The sequence below is a fragment of the Cydia fagiglandana genome, chromosome 13 (genome assembly GCF_963556715.1).
Source record: "Cydia fagiglandana chromosome 13, ilCydFagi1.1, whole genome shotgun sequence".
NCBI lineage: Eukaryota > Metazoa > Arthropoda > Insecta > Lepidoptera > Tortricidae > Cydia > Cydia fagiglandana.
Window position 1 is genome coordinate 6,157,383 of NC_085944.1, and position 19,030 is coordinate 6,176,412.

General features: G+C 37.2%; 1 protein-coding gene and 1 long non-coding RNA gene across 2 annotated transcripts in view; both read left to right on the top strand.

Moving 5' to 3' along the window:
- The window catches only part of LOC134670116 (glutathione hydrolase 1 proenzyme-like), a 41,143-nt gene extending 26,710 nt beyond the window's left edge, over positions 1–14,433 (top strand). The window contains exons 4-10 of the mRNA XM_063527804.1: positions 219–408; positions 1,037–1,240; positions 11,048–11,297; positions 11,798–11,988; positions 12,227–12,467; positions 12,770–12,883; positions 12,981–14,433. Coding sequence (XP_063383874.1) covers positions 219–408; positions 1,037–1,240; positions 11,048–11,297; positions 11,798–11,988; positions 12,227–12,467; positions 12,770–12,883; positions 12,981–13,127 — 1,337 coding nt within the window. The 3' untranslated portion in view covers positions 13,128–14,433. The remainder of the gene's footprint in view (positions 1–218; positions 409–1,036; positions 1,241–11,047; positions 11,298–11,797; positions 11,989–12,226; positions 12,468–12,769; positions 12,884–12,980) is intronic.
- Positions 1–19,030, top strand: part of LOC134670121 (uncharacterized) — a 385,516-nt gene that overhangs the window by 319,827 nt on the left and 46,659 nt on the right. The gene's annotated exons all lie outside the window — the stretch shown is intronic.

The window sequence follows — 19,030 nt, forward strand, 5'->3', positions numbered from 1 at the left end:
GAATCCATCAAGATTTGAGGGGTTCTCTCAATTCCAAATGATTCCCATTAACAGAACTGGATTTTGACAAACCTGGGACCAATTTGGAATACTTTTGAACAAACAAATACCTTTCCAAACCGGTTAACAAATGACAGAAGACAAAGAGTGACCCCCACGAGACGCAACCATGGCAACGGTCTACAAGAAAAATTCACCCAAAAATTTCTTGTCCCCAGGGCCTCTAGCTATAGGTGTACCAGGAGAGCTCCGAGGCATGTGGGCAGCACACAAACGGTGGGGCAAGCTGCCGTGGGCGGACCTGGTGGCTCCCACCATGGGCTTCTGTAGCTATGGCTTCCAGGTGTCCAAGGTCATGTTCGACGGACTGCTGGCCGCGCCGTATATCAAGAGTGATCCAATTTTAAGGTAAGTATTTTTATTGATAAAAGAATTCGAATCGTGAGGAGATAGGAATAACCCCAAAAGGTTTGCTTTTCCTTCTGGGTCGAAGGTTAGAACCGCACTTGTAAATATGTATATTTTTTTGGAATTAAGATGCCGAATGGACCCAGGCTTTTTGTGAAGAGTTTATTAACAAACTTCCATTATACATCTATAGGTTAACGTCCGTAACTGAACTTTTGATCATTCAATGAATCCAAGGGCGCAGGTGCAAATTTCTTGCCACAAATAGGCTTGTTTTCATGAGTAAAGTCTTTACTGGATAGAATTAAGGATGACTCGCGCTATACTGGGCCGGGATCGGGCCGTAGCTTCCAGCGCTTTTCTATGGAAGCACCACGTGATCGTGATGTCGCCATATAAAGTATTCCATTTTAATTAACTTTATTGTAATTGTCTATACGCGTAGCCGTAGCTACAAACAGTTTAGGGTAGGGTGCATCACGTACATTAACCCACTGATTTACAAGAAATATGGCGCTGTTGTCATCCCATAGAGAACTGTCAAAGTGCTCATAAAAACAAATACCTACAGACGGTTTGTCCCTTATCAATGAATTTGATTACGAATAACATTCGAAATTACTTCCAGAAAAATGTACGTGGACCCGTCAACCAACAACTTCTACAACCCAGGAACGATAGTGAAGCCTAGTGAAGCCTTCTGCAAGACTCTTCGCCTCATCGCCGAGAGGGGAGGCGACGAGCTCTACAACGGTAGCCTGGCCAAGGACTTCCTGGTCGACCTGAAGAGGGTCGGCAGCATCATCTCCGCTGAGGATCTGAGGAACTATGAGTGAGTATTTTGACGTTAGAACCGTTCTTAAAGAGCCTTAGGCGTTGCACCTCAACGTCGGTGACGCGTTCTTGAAGTCAATAGTAAAGCCAAGCGAAGCCTGCAAGACTCATCGCCGAGAGGGGAGGCGACAAGCTCTACAACGTTAGCCTGGCCAAGGACTCCCTGGATGACCTGAAGAGGGTCGGCAGCATCATCTCCGCTGAGGATCTGAGGAACTATGAGTGAGAATTTTGACGTTAGAACCGTTCTTAAATAGCCTTAGGCGTTGCACCACGACGTCGGTGATACTTACGTTATTGAAGTCGATAGTAAAGACAAGCGAAGTCTTCTGCAAGACTCTTTGCCTCATCGCCGAAACGAGGCGACGACCTCTACATCTACCTACAACGGGGCTACCGTTGTAAGGTTTATGGTTTAAGTTAAGGTTTTGTGTAACACGTGCGAAGCCGGGGCGGGTCGCTACCTATTATAAAAATAGACAACTGAATGCACTATATCAAGTCAGCGGATAGCGGATAGGGCCAAAAATTTGGCCAGGGCTGCCAGATCGTATAATAAGCTACGAAATTCGTATAATGAAATTATTTTCGTATACATGTCGTATAATTGGTCAATCGGTATAATTGGATACGAAAAAAACACCGATGTCAAACTACTGTCAATGCTTCAAAAAACAGTGTGCCAATACTGTTATACGATTTAATAGAACGGCAACTACTTAAATACACGTCAACGCGGGCTATAACCGCGAAAATCCATGTGCGTAAATTGCGGGCATCTTTCTCTGTCACTCTTATTACGCTGTCATTGGAGTAAAAGAGAAAGATCCCCGCAATTTGGGGGCTTTCCCCAAAAACCGAAATTCACCAGTTATTAAAAAATCGATTTAAAATAATAGAAAATAATAGTTTTTTTTTTGTACTCGTATAATGCAATCGAATTTCGTATAATTGCGGGCACAGGATCGCATAATCAAGATTTATGTACTGGCAGCCCTGAATTTGGCAGATAATTCACTCTGGGTATACATTATGTATTGTTTTTAACTGGGAGGTTAACAGTCTTATTACTTAGTAGACAGCTTAGCAGACAGATAATAGTTAAGATATACATAAAATACGGGAGCGATAGGTAGTAAAGCCACAGAATAAATAATAGTACTAGGTACAGAAGACTCACTCTCTAACAAAACGCGTCTGTCAGGATCAGCACAGATATGGCCGCTAGGTGGCGACAGCGCCACGCGCGGCTTATGGCAAACCCCAAAATTGGGGTCGAACGGATGGAGTTTTTAGCTACCTGTAGCAAAGCGACGAAATCGCGGAGTGAACCACGCCGTAAAGCCAAGACTACCTACATCAAATAGAGAGCCAGTATTATTTATCTAAAGAGTTAAATACGTACGTTTTGAACTTAATTCACGTAAATGAAATAAAATTGTATTACATACTTATATGAATTCATAATAGTAATAACAAAAACCTATAGGTACCTATACATCTAAGTAATAAAGTTAAAATGAACTGGAGCTAAACCACACAGTAAGGAAATCGATTAAAATACGGTTAGCTGTTGTTATTGAATGCTCGGTAGGTATTTTCCTCATTTATAGCCCATGTTATTATTGAAAGCATTATTAACAGTATTGTTCTGTATTTGAAACAGCTGTGTGTGTTCACAAGAATGGGGCACAACTCGCACACCCAAACAATGATATCAAGTTTATCATTATGTTCACATAAATGCAAAAAAAATACAGTGGGAAAAAAATAATTATTTCTCTCATGCTTTCATATAATTTCACCAATCTAATTTGTTGGTTATCAAATTACAGATACCGTCCAATTAATCTGTAACTTTGTAGAAAATATTAGGAAAAAACCGGACAAGTGCGAGTCGGACTCACGCACGAAGGGTTCCGTACCATAATGCAAAAAAAAACGGAAAAAATGCAAAAAAAAAAACGGTCACCCATCCAAGTACTGACCACGCCCGACGTTGCTTTGCTTTAACTTTGGTCAAAAATCACGTTTGTTGTATGGGAGCCCCACTTAAATCTTTATTTTATTCTGTTTTTAGTATTTGTTGTTATAGCGGCAACAGAAATGCAAATAAATATCTTTATCTTTATCTTTATCTGTGAAAATTTCAACTGTCTAGCTATCACGGTTCGTGAGATACAGCCTGGTGACAGACAAACGGACGGACAAACAGCGAAGTCTTAGTAACAGGGTCCCGTTTTACCCTTTGGGTACGGAACCCTAATAAATTACCTCACAGAGGAGACCGAACGATAAGCTAACGTCTCCTAATATCTAAGAGTGATAGAGAGAAATTGTCACAATCACAATCTATGAAAAGGGAACTTATTGACGATGACGCTTACGCCATTATTAAACGATGCTCCGATATAAATACAATGCCGCGCGACGCTATGCGGCGTAAGCACCATCGACATTATTGTCATTATTGTGTTGTTGTTGTTAAGGGACCATATGGTCCCTTTTCATAGATAATGCGCCAATTACCGTTTCGCTCGTTACGGCGCAAACGTTTCTCATCTTGGCTAGGCCGTAAAGCGGGTAATTTAACCCGCCTAATCGAATTTTGCGAAACTACATGCAATATTGCATACAAAGTCACAAAAAATCATTTTATTTAGAAACCTAATAGTCCCTTATTGGGTTTACTAACGAATGGGCCAAAATCGTTTCCCAAAGTATCACATCCCAAACTATGTTTCCCAAATTATCATTTCCCAAAAAAATGTTTGGCAAAACAACTTATCGCAAATTTTCAGTTAGCAATAGTCTTTTTTGGCAAGTTATTGTTTAGCAAATAATTACTTGGACAAGTTTCATTTTACCAAATATTATTTAGTCAAATGTATCATTAAGCATAACTTACATGTCCCAAAATATTGCATGGCATACAATTTACATACCAATAAAGTGGAGGCTGCAGAATTTTATTTGTCTAGTATTTAACTGATCATTACATATACATAGTAAAATGTAACGTCAAAAAAAAACATTCTTACTGCCAAAAATATGTAGTAAATGATCACTAAAATTAAAACTCCATTTTAATGTAAAATAACAACCAAATTTGTTACATCTTGCTATTCTATTAAAGCAAATAACACCAAAGTAATCATTGTAACCCAAAAATAGTAAATAACCACCAATATTCAAACCACATTTTAGTTTAAAATGTCATGCAATTTTTTTACATCTCGTGATTCTATTAAATTAATTAATCCACTTCGATGACCTTTTTTTAGTACATAGAATTTCGTTTCTGTAAGGACCGCAGTTCTAACCTAACCTAACCCACTTTTCTAATAGCATTTCGATTCTGTGAGGGTGACAGTTCTAACCTAACCTAACCCACTTTTCTGATAGCGGTTCCGTTTTGTGAGGATCGCAGTTCAAACCTAACCCAACCCACCCTAATTACGTAGAATTTAACGTACCTATTATAACATAACAAAAAGTACTTTAAATAGAGATGCCTATTTGTCAAATTTGCGAAGTGACAATTTTGACCAAACATCTTTTTGGAATATAATATTAGACAATAAAAAACGTTTGCTAAATAAGTTTTTGTCCTAATAACATTTGACAAAGTAAAATCATGCCAAATGATAATTTGACCAAATAAATTATATGCGAAGTGTAACTTTGCTAAAGGTTCCTTTGGGAAATGAAACTATTGCGATACGTTTGTTGGGAAGTGAAATTTGGCGAAATGTATTTGGCCGAAACGAAAGTACACCCCCTTATTGTCGCTCTACTGAAATCTTTTTGATTTGCATTGGCAATAACGACAATCTTTGTTTTAATAAGAATCACGTACGATACGTGAGTGTCGATCTTAGTGATACTCAGCCATAGTCAGATCCTGATATGAGTATAGTATTTAAGTATATGCATTATTATGCATTTGTATCCATAAAAATCATTCATACCTATTTATCATGCGTAGGGTTGAAAGAAAGTATCAAGAAAGTAAAGGAAGCAAGGAAGGAAGGTTTAGGGTTCTCAAGGGTCGGCAACGCTTAAGTGGCTCCTGTGATGTTGCTTATGTCCATGGGCGACGATGACCGCTTCCCATCAGGCGGCTCGTCTGCTCGTTTGCTGACTATTACATAAAAAAAAGGAAGTACATATAACAATCTACAAATAATTTTCAGTCATGTATTTTACAACGCAGTTTCGTTATCATGAAATAGCTATACGGTGCAGTTGTAATGCCATAACCACTTATTGTACCAGCTAAGTTGAAAGATTATTCGATCTGCCAATGTAATACCTGCCGTAACATGACTCACATATTTCATCATTCTATAGATTGTTCAAGTGTTCATTTATTTACAATTTTTAATAACAATTCGAGCCATACCAGTAATCCACCTGAATATTCCACTTTTATAATACTCCATTCCACTTTTGTTTTTATTACTACAGTGACTCAGTTCTAGAAAATCTTGGAACGTTATCGGCGTTATCGCTATATTGTTAATCGAGCGAAGTAAAAATAATGTTTTGCTTTTATTATGTAACTTGATTCATGCAAATTCTTGTTTATTCATTTTTTGTCACAAATGATTCATGTAAAAAAGGCCATCACATTTACACAAATATTGGTTCCTAATAAACCTTTCTTTAACCTTATTTAGCAATTGTAAAATTTTCTCTTTCTAAAAAAACAGAATTGTCAAAATAACGGATAGCGACAAACGATTAACAACGGTTTTTTAGATCTGAGAAACGTTTATAAATAGTGCCAATATCTAACTTATTTTTTGAGTAGGTAAGTAGGTACCTAACGCCGTGGCGCCTATACGAGGGTTGCACTGAAAATGTCGGGAATAGAGAAAACTGTCGCATCTAGACAGTCAATCTTTATTTTAATGCATACTTAAACTCAAACTGACCACGCATATAAATTTTCTTTTGAAAGTAATCATTCTGTAATGCACACGGCTCATAATCCCAAAGTCCTTTTTGTATGGCGATTTTGGGGCCTTAGTGGTTTTGTATGAAATTCGTGGAGTAGCCAACGGAATTGAAGTTTTTTTTACATATATATGTATATAAAAGATTTTTTTACTGTTGTCATATGAATATTTAGGAATGTCGAAATCTGCCGACATGCAACTTTTTTGGCAGTCTTTTTAATTAACAGCACAAATGCGATTTTAATTTTTGACGTCGCTTTGGAATGACATGCTTCTTTAAGATCACCCATGGGATAAAATGAAAGTGACTTTCATATTTAATTTTAACTGCAAACGAGCGTACGATGAACTCTAGTTCATAAAAAAATAAGAGAAGCCCTTTGTAACTTTTATTTGTTCGCTGAGGGCATATTGAAAACCGTTTAAAAATATGATCCGAAAAATCACTTGGTCAAAAATTCAAATAATGTTCGACATACAATTTTCAAATTGCCAGTAATTCTTAAATACAAATGACAACCAAATGGAATATACCTTAAAAGTTTTATAAAGAGTTACATTTTTATAAATTATATGCCTCTTTCTATTATGTTATTTCTAAGTGTCCCATTCCCGAATATTTCAGTGCGACCCTCGTAGGTAATTATTTTTGACAAATCGTGTGGCTAGTTTACCTAAATGCCTAGACACCATAGGTAATTGTTTACTACATGAATACGTCAATACATGCTCAACCAAGCACTGATGTAAAACCTACGGCTCGATTCGGGAAATGAATTAGAGACTCACTATATATGTATACTGCAAAACGTAATTCAAGACCAAAAAAAGTAAGAAAATGTTGCCACTGCAATAATTTGTTTGTAAAATAGTAAATTCATTTTGATAAATATACACGCTAAAATAATTTATTCATTAGTAATTTTACTCCTACTATTTAAAAAAGTACTTTTATTTACTTATTTGTATATACATAAATACAAGACGCGATAGTAAAAAAGTAGCAACATTTATTACTTTTTTTGGTCTTGAATTACGTTTTGCAGTTTAGATATGAAATAGTAAAGATATGTGACATTCCACTGCAAAAGGTACCTTATGGCGGCTGATGCCGCGATTCGGGAAATGAATTAGAGATTAACTAGATATGAAATAGTGAAGATATGTGACGTTCCACGGAAAAGGTACCTTATGGTAGCTGGCGCTTACGTCGCATAGCGCCGCAATAATATTGGAGCGGCGTTAATAATAGCGTTAAGCGCCAACCGCCATGAGGTACCTTTACCCGTGGGACGTCACATATCTTTACTATATCGTATCTAGTTAATCTCTAATTTATTTCCAGAATCGCGCCGTCCTAGTAATTAAAGCAACTTACCTACAGGTGTTAAGTAGTATTTGGTATGTGTAAGACGATCATGATAGATAGGTATGTTTTTGATAGGTAATCGTGTTTGTATTTCCAGTTTGTATCAGATACCTACATCAACACCTTAATTCCAACTGGACTAAAATAGTTCTGGCCCAGATAACGCTGCTGGTTGTTTACATTTTTAAGCTGCTGATAATAATTAAATACATATGGATAATAAGATAAACAATATTAGGTAAAACTAGATATCTCGGTCTACATCGAAGTGAATACTAAGTATAGAAGTGATAGGTTATTACTGATAACACTTTGTAGGTAGGTAATACCTACTTATAGGAGTTATACGTAAGGTGGCCAATAGTCAACGCATGTAGACGCTTTCAGTGTTTTATTCATACATGTCATATCGATCTCAAATTAGTGCAAGTTATGTTTACGATATTTTTTCGGTTATACATATTTTTAATTACTAATCGAGGTCAGACAACATAATGACTAAGTCAAAACAAGAGACCTAGCGAAACAATTTTATGTACTTAGTTACGAAACACCGAACTACCTACTAACAAGTACTTAGTACTTTTGTTTTTAAAGTATTATTTAGGTAATCTTGCTTAATCAAAATACTAATTTACTTAACTGATTAGTCAGCTAAATTAATTAGTGACTATATGTTGAAAGTAAAATATGTATTAAATCAACAAATCTGTATTTTTAGCGTAAACATAAGCCACGAATAGGGTTTGCACGACGGATCCGAAATGTATGGGAATATCCGCGGATCCGGATCCAGATCCGGATAATTTCATACATTTCGGATCCGGATTGCAAACCCTAGCCACGAAGCATAAGATGTCGCAATGTGCGTAATATAGAAAGTTATTCAAAACATTTCTAATTAACTACCATCCTAGTTATTACAGTCTTTATTGCCGATAACATATCGCATTTGCAACAATGTCTATTTGAATACTTGCTATGGAAATGTACAGAAACCTTCAGGGGGCCGATTTTTGAAATTCGACCACTCGATCTTGTGTATTTCGTTAAATGATATATCCACTACTAGGCGTTTAAATTCTACTAATAGAATTGAAATCGAGTGGTCAATACCACAAGATTCCAAATTTCAATCGCTCGTATTTCAGAAATTAGCATTTCGCCGTTTTCCACCGATTTTCCAGTGACGAAATCGAGCGATCGACATTCAAAAATCGGTTCCCAGTTACTTACTATTTAAACTGTAAATAGCTACAAACATTGGTTTATCATGTGAATAATAAATATAAAATAAAAATAAATAAATATATGAATGACTTAGGTAATTCGTACTTTTTTGAAATCTGCTTAGAAACTTTATCTGCGAAAATAATCTGCTTATAAATATTTCTAAACTACTTATAAATAAACCAAACTGGAAGTACTGTACTGTGGTTTCTGCAACTGCTTAGGTCTTAGGTATTGTTACGCAAATGCAACAACACGATAGTAATAACCTGCCAAGTTGGCGAGGGAAATAAGTGATTACTTACCGTTACGTAAGTGGGTAGTTCATTTACACACAAAACTTAAGTAGGTAGGTACCTAATTCAGTTATGTTATACGAGACCTTCAATTTTATTTTAATGCTCCTATATCACCAACCACCAGGTGGCCAGGCTATCCGACCAGGTGGGATGACAATCTGCGAAAGACTGCAGGCAGATGCTGGGTGCGGCAAGCTGAAGACAGGGCGCTTTGGCGCTCTTTAGGGGAGGGCTATGTCCAGCAGTGGACTAATATAGCCTGATGATGATGATGATGATGATATCACCAACTGAGTCATTAATAAATTTAATAATACGTATATTTAGGTATTATGGTATTATATACAGTGAAACCTGGATAAGTGGGATCTCAAGGGACGAGCAAATTTGTCTCACTTAAAGAGGTTTACCACTTACCCAGGCTCCCAGTTAGCCAGGTACAAATAAATTTTTGTCTCATTTATAGAGGGTTCCATTAATAGAGGTGAGAATAGAGTATATTTCAGTTATAGAGGTGGTTAATAAGGTATTTAGTGATTATCTTTAAAAATAAATAAGGTAAAATAATCCTTGTCCCTAAATATCTTTTAAGTCTGTTCAAACAATCTTTGAATTTATTTTGAATGATTCTTCGAAGGATGATTAGATATTTCAAAATTAAATTAAATTTGATACAGACTTCATTGCGTACCTATTAGAAATTTAATAAATGAAATTTTATTTTTTCGTGTTACTTACCAAAATAACAGCTTTCGTTTCGATAGTTTTAACTACTTACATAAATTAATTAATCAAACTTGAAGTTATTTAGACACAATTAGGCAAATGCGGAATTTGTGGATAGACTAAGAGTTAGTAAGAATACGGAAATTGTTCAATGAAGTCCAAGTTAGATAGGTCATAGATTGACGTTATCTCAGATACAGAGGTCAATTCCCTATAAAATTCTAAAAAACAATTAGGAAAATGTAATCTTATAAATATAGTCTCAGTAAAAGAGGTAAAATACACTCTCTGTCTCAATTATAGAGGTAAATGTGACTATAAAATCACAACAACGAATCCCAGTTATAGAGGTTCGTTTTTTCTCAGTAACAGAGGTAATTCAGTGCTAAAGTGTCGGGACCGCACCATGCGTCCCAGCTATAGAGGTTTCTCACTTATCCAGGTCCCACTTAACCAGGTTTCACTGTATTATTATTTGTTGCCGCGGATACCTACCCAGATGTCTTATGACGAGTAGAGGTATAATGGTCTTTCAGTCAAGTGTTTAAAACACAATCACATTATAAGCAATTTACATTACCTACTTATTACAAACCGTCGCGTTTAATAACATTTTCCTATTTATTAATAATAATGTTTGCGTGAATAGTCATCCCCTCTGACCTAAGGAGATAGCGCTGCTTGCATCAAAACAATATATCACCTACATTCACCCATAATATTCCATCAGGTTTGCTATAATTGGAATTATAACAAAAATATTAAAGCTATTATCAATAATAACAACACCAACGCATGTTCGACACCAATAACGTACTTACTATAAATTTAAATATAATACATAGTTTAAATACTAAGTGGGGGATAAGTACATACCAGTGCACAAACTACCTTCCTACTTCAAATAAAGGTTTAACAATTTACACACGTAATCAATTAGGTAGACCGAATCAGTTTAATACGGACATATTATGCAAAGTGCCTAAAGCCGATTTTTATTGAATTATTGCCTGTTTCTTGAGATCGACACGTTAAACTTTGTACATTCGAGCAACGTTTATCAAGGTATTCGAAATTATTCCGCTCCTGATGTTAACCCAATGCACACAATAATAAGTTTAATTCCAATTAAGCATATTTAATTATCAGTTATCAGACTTATCAGAGTGTTAATTAATAAAAGTACTTCTTTCATTTAACCGTCTTCTTCCTTTCAGGGCAAAAATAACCGAGACCATCGACGTACGATTAGAGAACGGGGATAGACTACACGTACCCCCACCGCCCAGCAGTGGGCTCATCCTGGCCAACATCCTGAACGTACTGTCGGGGTACAGCTTCGGGCCGCAGAGCATCAATACGACGGAGGACAAGATCCTCACATATCATAGGATTATAGAGGCATTTAAGTTCGCCTACGCGACGAGAACTAGGCTGGGGGATGCTGCGTTTCTGCAGTTAGATGAGGTATGTACTTAAAGAAGATCTAAATTCGTCGTAAGAAAAATAATTTGGTTGTCACGGAGGTATCTAAGTATTTACTTAGACTAGTTGTCGACACCATACAAATATTTCAAATCAAAATAACAAAACATAAATACTAGAACCATGAACTTTTATACTTAGGATATATCTTTAACCTAGACATACGAATAGGTATCTATGCTGGGTATTTACTTTCAGCTGTTATAGTAGTTTAACGCGATAAAACAGTTTTTAAATCGGTACCTGTACCCTGAGTCACTGGCAGTGTCAAAACTGACATGTACGCTAATGTCTACGTAATTTACTTTCTATACATCTCGCTCGCACTAATATGCGAGTACGAGCGAGATGCATAGAAAGTAAGTTACGTTTTCAATAGTACCAAGCTGGAGGACTGTGGTGGTAGCCTCTTAGGGACCATTTGGTTTGGCTTAAGTTAAATAGTCAAAATCGTATCAGAAAAACGTATCTTTTTTTTTCAGTTAATTAAAAACGTGACGCAACCTGAATATGGGGCAGAGATCCGCGGCAGAATCAACGACTCAATGACAAGCAATGACTCCTCGATATACGGTGCGGAGGTGTACCAACAGCCTGATGCTGGCACTGCACACATCTCTGTCATAGCTAGTAATGGAGACGCTGTGTCCGTCACCAGCTCTATTAACTACTAGTAAGTGTTGTCCAAATAATCATAAATGACAACCAATAAAGGTACGGCGCGGAGTTCATCTTAATATTGAACTTTATCTAAGAATTTATAATGAAAGCTCCACAGCCTTTGTAGTCAGCCGAAAAATAGATTGGGAGCGCCGCTGGAGATTTAATATGTCCATATAAATTTGTATAATTATGTAGGTGCACAATCAAACCCCCGGTATCATCATACATTAACTCGTATTATCTTACAGTTACGGCTCCGGCTTTACAACTCTAAACACGGGCATCGTAATGAACAACGTTATGGACGACTTTTCCTCACCTGGCATCACCAATTACTTCGGCCTGGAGCCCTCCCCGGCCAACTTCATCGCGCCAGGAAAGAGACCCTTATCTTCCATGAGTCCTAGCATTATTTCTGATAGTGTAGGCAATGCCAAGATGGTGCTCGGAGCTTCTGGAGGCACTAAGATAACCACAGCCGTTGCTTTGGTAAGTTTAGAACCCTGCTTTTACTTCAAAGAGTAGTTCAAATAAGTTTTGCAAATTTTTGTTCACAAACCTAGATTTGGAGGCGCTTCGAGACCGTCTATGATTAGTAGGCTTAACCTTATACGTGTGAAGCTACCTGTGACACAGTCTACATTTCCAAATTATTCGACTATAGGTAAACAATAAAATACGGCTTCTTGCCTCTTCAAATATCGGTTACATTATCCAAATATCGGTTTGATGTCAGGTGCACGTTCGAATTGACCTGTTCTCAAAAATATATTTGCCTTTGACAATTTCAGGTGGCCATTCGCAAGCTATGGTTCCAGCAGACTATCAAGGAGGCAGTGGATGAAGCGCGGATACATCATCAGTTGCTGCCTATGCAAGTGGAATACGAGTTTGGAGTTACCGAGGTACTTTTTGTTTTATAAATAGCAGATAGCCATCAAATTTAGTTTGCGTGAAAACAAATAAATACAGTAGATAATACAATTTATCATTTTCTTACAGGGAATCGTGAATGGCCTAAAAGCCAAAGGCCACGTAATGACCCGCTACCGCGGTCGCGGCTCGATCGTATGCGCCCTCTACAGGAACAAAACGGCAATATACGCCAACGCAGACTTCAGGAAAGGAGGCGATGTTTCTGGCGATTAGATCACAATGAATTTTAAAGTCATACATAACGGACCCCTATTCGACAAGCGACGTTTGACGTATCGTGTTGATCTCCCGTTGATGTGGGAAAAATCATAAGTTCTCGAATAAGTACGTAGGTACAATGTCAAAATTTGACATTAACAATCCACAGTTAGGGTGACAAGCAAACCAAACCGAACCACCCTTAGTTTAGAGTGGAGTTTTGGTTGTACCAAATGATATTATCCACCGTTGATGGAAACAACACTCAGTATGCAATAAAATCAACTGTTGATTTGACGTGGATGCGAAATCTGACAGTATTGTACATGTCGAATTTGGCCCCATCTCATGTTACGAGTTAATTCACTTACATAAGACTTAAAATGAATTATCAGATGTCAATGAGTAAAAAACTCGTCACTACAAAATGTGGATAGGTACGGAGCTGTACAGCGACATCTAGTTAAACAGTCAAAGTCTCCTCTCGAAATATCCATCTCTTTATAGACGTATATTGTAATTAATTTGACTATCTTAAGACCCGGATCTATAGAAGGTAGAAGCAATGAAAACAATCTCCATGTAAGTATCAAAAAGTGTCCGTCAAAAAACCATAAATATAGGTATGGGAGGTGAGCATCTGGTACAGTCGCCATCAGATATATCGGAGCGGCCAAGGTGTTCACAATATCTGAACACGTACTCTAACGCCTTGACAATAGAGGCGTGCTCAGACATTTGTGAGCACCTTGGCCGCTCCGATATATCTAACGGCGACTGTACCAGGGGTCGGGCATGTGCTGCGGACAATATGTGGTTGGTGTTAATGATAAGAATTACTTTATTCGTAAACATACAATACCTAGATTATTCGATAAAAAAAAATCAAATCATTGACAGCGCACTATACACTCTGTCAATAACGCCTACGTTCTTAGCTACTCTAGCGCTATTCTGGAGATTTGGAACTGGGCTATAACCGTGAAAATCGAAGTTCGCAAATTGCGGGAATTTTTCTCTGTCACTCTAATTACGCCTTCATTGGAGTAAAAGAGAAAGATCCCCGCAATTTGCGAAAAACGGTTTTCGTGGTAGCCCCTCTGTTATTAACAGCTGACTGCTGGTCACTTACAACTTTTCTACCACAAGAGATTAAATTTCACTCCTTTTACTTTATACTTACTCCATACCCGGATCCTCGTTCCGCCAGTTTAACATCTACATAATTCCGTTTTTGGTCCATAAAAATATGTTTCTAATATTTAAATCATTAGTAATCTATTGTTATCGTTGGGGTCCCTTTGTTTCCCATAAAGTTTTAAGTCATAATGTATTGTTTGTCATATTATCGTTAGTCATAAAACTGAAACCGTTAACTTTTCAGGATTTTCGTAAAGTCATTCTATAGATAGGTTAGGTTAGGTTAGGTTTGTTTTATGGCAATCCTGAAAAGTTACGCGTTTCTGAGAAAAACCAATTATGACTAACGAAAATTCGGACAAACAATATATTATGACTTAAAACAATTTGGGAAACAATAGAGACCCGTTATCGTTACGTTCATTATTGAACCGTTAGACCGTGAAACGTCTGCAGCGATTTTGATAGCCCACGCAGTGCAAGTGTCATTTAAACATCAAACTTCTATGAAATTATGACGTACAAATAACACTTACACTGCGTGGGCTATCAAATCCGCTGCAGACTTTTCTTGGTACAACTATACCTCGCTTGTGAGTCTCATAAGAGTTGTTAAGCGCGTGAAATAAGTTCCATTTTTTAACAAGATTTAAAGGATTACACTAAGATAAGGAATGTAGCTTCCATGCTCTGTGATTACATGCGATGAAACTTATCAATAAGTACCTACTTGTTGTCGCATTTATTAGTCTTAATACGTTCGAAGTGGTACTAGAAATAAGAGGAAATGCTTATCTACTGTGTTTACATCTAACTTAATGTGCATCCAGATATTTTCGTCCTTGGCACAGTTACTACTCATGATTACGTTATAAGTGTTAAAATCCTTTACTTATAAATATTCATTTCACTAAATGGTGTTAATTATCAATAGATCTCTTAATATCCGACAAGTTATCGGTTTAGGGCATTGACGTATAATATCTAAGGACGGGCTTTACGGGCACAAAAAATGTGCAGTAAAAACAATCGTGCAGTCTAACGCAACTAGTTGCGACCAATAGCGCGCGTAATGCGAACTCGTCAACCAATCGCGCGCGTGATGCGAACTCATCAACCAATCGCGTTATAGCGGTTTCACGCCGCTGTACTGGCCCCTGTCATGCCTCATTATTATTGCCCGTAAATCCAGTCCCTAGATATTATACGTCAATGGTTTAGGGGCTGACATTGAGGCATGTAAACTTAATGAAACTATAAACATTCCTAGTATCCCATCCAATATCAACCTACACGATAGTATCTTAGGATAAGGTACGAGTATACTAGAAGACGAATGAAAACAGTTGAAAATAAGTGAAATGTACAGTGTTTACTGATAGTTTTCATATTTTAATAGTATTAATTAGTTATTACTATTTTTCAGGCTCAAACCAATCTCTGTCACAAAGCTTAAAGCGTAGGTCTTAAGCGTAGAGCTTAAACCTACCTATCCTATACTTAACACAAAAATGCAAAAAGACTGCACAGCCATTGATGAACCTTATCGAAACATTATAAGGTCTAACAATGGTTACCTTGACCACCAGGCATGTGCGAATGGCAGTGTTGGCCGAAAAGTTAATGCAAATAACCATTTTTGGCCATTATATAACCATTATAAATTGAACCGTAAACTGTAACCGTCCACTACGGTTTACGGTTCAATTTATACTAGGGATGTACCGACTAGTCGCCGACTAGTCGGGAAAGCCGACTATCCGGCCACATTTGTAGTCGGCGATTAGTCGGCGACTAGTCGGCAAAAATGGCCGATTAGTCGGCACTTAATTAGTGAAAGAATAACAGAAGACAAAGAAATCAACAGTCAATATTTACCATATGTTTTATGTCTATTTTACTAAAATACCTATTTAAGGTGCATATGTAAACTTTTTTCATATAATTGACCGTTTGATCGTTATCGTATGTTGGTGGGCTGGTGTTTTCCTCTACAGGTCGATCTCAACTGATTCTCGTGTAATTTCATGGGCAAGTTTGATAGTTAAATTTTTTTTTCTACTCCTGTACTTTTATTTGTCATTTAAAGGGTTGTGCACATACCTTTAAACCCCTATCTTATAGTTGTCAAGACAAGTCTTTAGTCTATTCCCAAAAAAAGTATTTGTGCATAATACACGCAGTATCTTTTTGGCACTTTTACAATACTTCGTGTAATCACCACTTAAAAAATATTGTATGAAATACATTGTTGCCAACCTAATTTTAATTGTCATCTTTGATAGATGAGTGAACCATAGACATGTTTTTTTTATTTCATTCATTCTTTTCCCGCCCGTACCCTTCATTATTTGCTATTTCTTGAATGAAAAATATTCGTTAAATTTATAATTTTATTTCAAAGTAAGTGATTTGTCGTAGAAAAAGTACCTATTGTATGCAACGTTGTTTAACTGAGTCAAAAAATACTTGTGGCGTCTTCATTAACAATTTTCGGCTTCGCCTCAAATTGTTACTCACGCCACTCGCCTTTTTTGACCTCTCTTAAACAACGGTTGCATAAAATACTATTATTACTATTCAGTTTTTTATGGGGAACTATTTATATTATTGCCAAATTTAGAGACAGACAGGGCACGTTGCTCGTAAAGACGCTGACCACAGGGGATAGGTTCTTAACTGGCGACTACGTACGGGAAATAGAGCCTTAGAAATACCTCCTACAGTATCGCAAAATAAAAGACAGAAATTGAACGAGGATTCTTGTGATAAGTCTTTGAACCTGTAAAGAACACCTTTTAACCAAGCTACGAGTAATATGATGAATACCGCAACCAAAGGAGCAAAACTATTGTTTTTCACCTGAACTTATACGAAACTAATGATCTGGCCGACTAGCCGACTAGTCGGCCGACTAATCGGCCATTCGAGCGCCGATTAGTCGGCTAGTCGGCTAGTCGGCCAAATCAATAGTCGGTACATCACTAATTTATACTGGTTATTTGCGATTAACGGTCGGCCAACACTGGCGAATAGAATATTGTTAACTATTATAGTTAGGGAGGCGAGGTAGCTAAATGGCGTAATTCAACGGCGCCGTCGAGACCTATCAAAATCGAAAGATAAAATAATTTCGAAAAGAAAAGCTCGTATGGCAAAAACCATTTTGGCGGTGGGTTTGGCGTGTACGGTTTTTCAAAAATGTTAAAAAAAACAGTTACTTGGGCATTCTCGAGCGCGTCAGATATTCATACTACGTATGCCCCGAGTGCCTCTGATAACAACGGTATACTAATCTGCCGGTTTGCGTGGTGGGGGTAGGCATATAAAGTAGTCAAAAATGCAAAAAAAAAAAATTACTCGAGCGCGTCAGATTTTCGGAAGGGGTGTTAAGTAGGCCCCAAGGAAGCTTCCTTTAAAAAAACTGACGATTTCGGCGTGACGATAAGTTACGATGAATTTTTGAAAATGCAAAAAAAAAAGTTTTTTTGAAATACTCGAGCGCGTCAGATTTTCATAGGGGAGGTTTATCTCGGTATCCTGAAAGCATATTTTTTTAATCTGACAAAAATGTTGGTGGGTTCTCTTAATCTGACCGAAAAAGGTTTTTTGGTTTGGTTTGGTTTCTTTTTTTTCCTTTCTTATGTAAAGAGACCTTTTTTGTGTAAAATAAAATTACCTTTTTTGTTTATTTAAACTTTTTTTTTGTAAAATGTATCGTTCGCGACTTATATGCCGCAACGCGTTCTTAGGAAGACGAAATGGCTCCTCCACACTTCCGGTCATGCGGAAACCGGCAGATTTTGTATATTTAGTAAGTTTTAGATTATATTCTTCAAAATAAAAAATAAAAAAATCGCGCTCGAGAATGCCGGATTAACGTTTTTTTTTTACAAGTTCGCGACCCTATAACTCGGCGGCGTCAAGGACTTATCGTCAGATTAGTTAAATTTAGTCTTTAAATACTAAAATCAACCCCCAATATCTTAATCTGACGCGCTCGAGTATTTCAGACTATCCATTTTTTTTTACTAATCTGATCGTCTATCCTAGGCGCGCGTCACTACATATAGAGCTAAATACTTTACAAGGTTGTTCTATTAGGTCTAAGGTATCTCTCATATCTTAAACTGCCACGCTCGAGTATTGCCGAAAATTCCCCTATTCGCCTCCCTAACTATTAGAGCTGCGCTGAGCGAGGATGGGTAAATTAAGTGATTCTATTGGTTTAACAAACACATCCCTCGCTACGTCGCTACGCGTCCTATCTCTGGTAGAAACGCAGCCTAAAAGTGTTATAATACCTGTATTGATTTATTGGTAGTACTATCGTTATTTAACGTTGTTGTATTAACTAAGTATTACAGTTTTCAAACGCCTGCTTAATTATGTAAGGTCTTTTGAAATCATAGAAAATAAGATAACAATTTTTGAAACTCTATTTTTAAAGCTACCCTAGTAGTTATGAAAACATAGTTCTGTTGATGATCGTGAATTTGTATCATGGACAAAAGGAATTCGTATGAATTTTGCGCGTCTTAGGCCCACTGAATGCCATTAACCCGGGGTTAACCAGTTAAACCTGTTGTTACCATGGTTACCAATACAATTTGACACTGGGTTAATAGTTTAACGGGTTAACCATGGGTTAGTGGGATGGTGCAAGTGGGCCTTAGGGTGGTATTCCACCTACCTAATTTATTTGTCCAATGTGCATTGCGTCTCACATTTTGCTTAATGTGAGAGTGAGACGCAATGACATTGGACAAAGATATTGG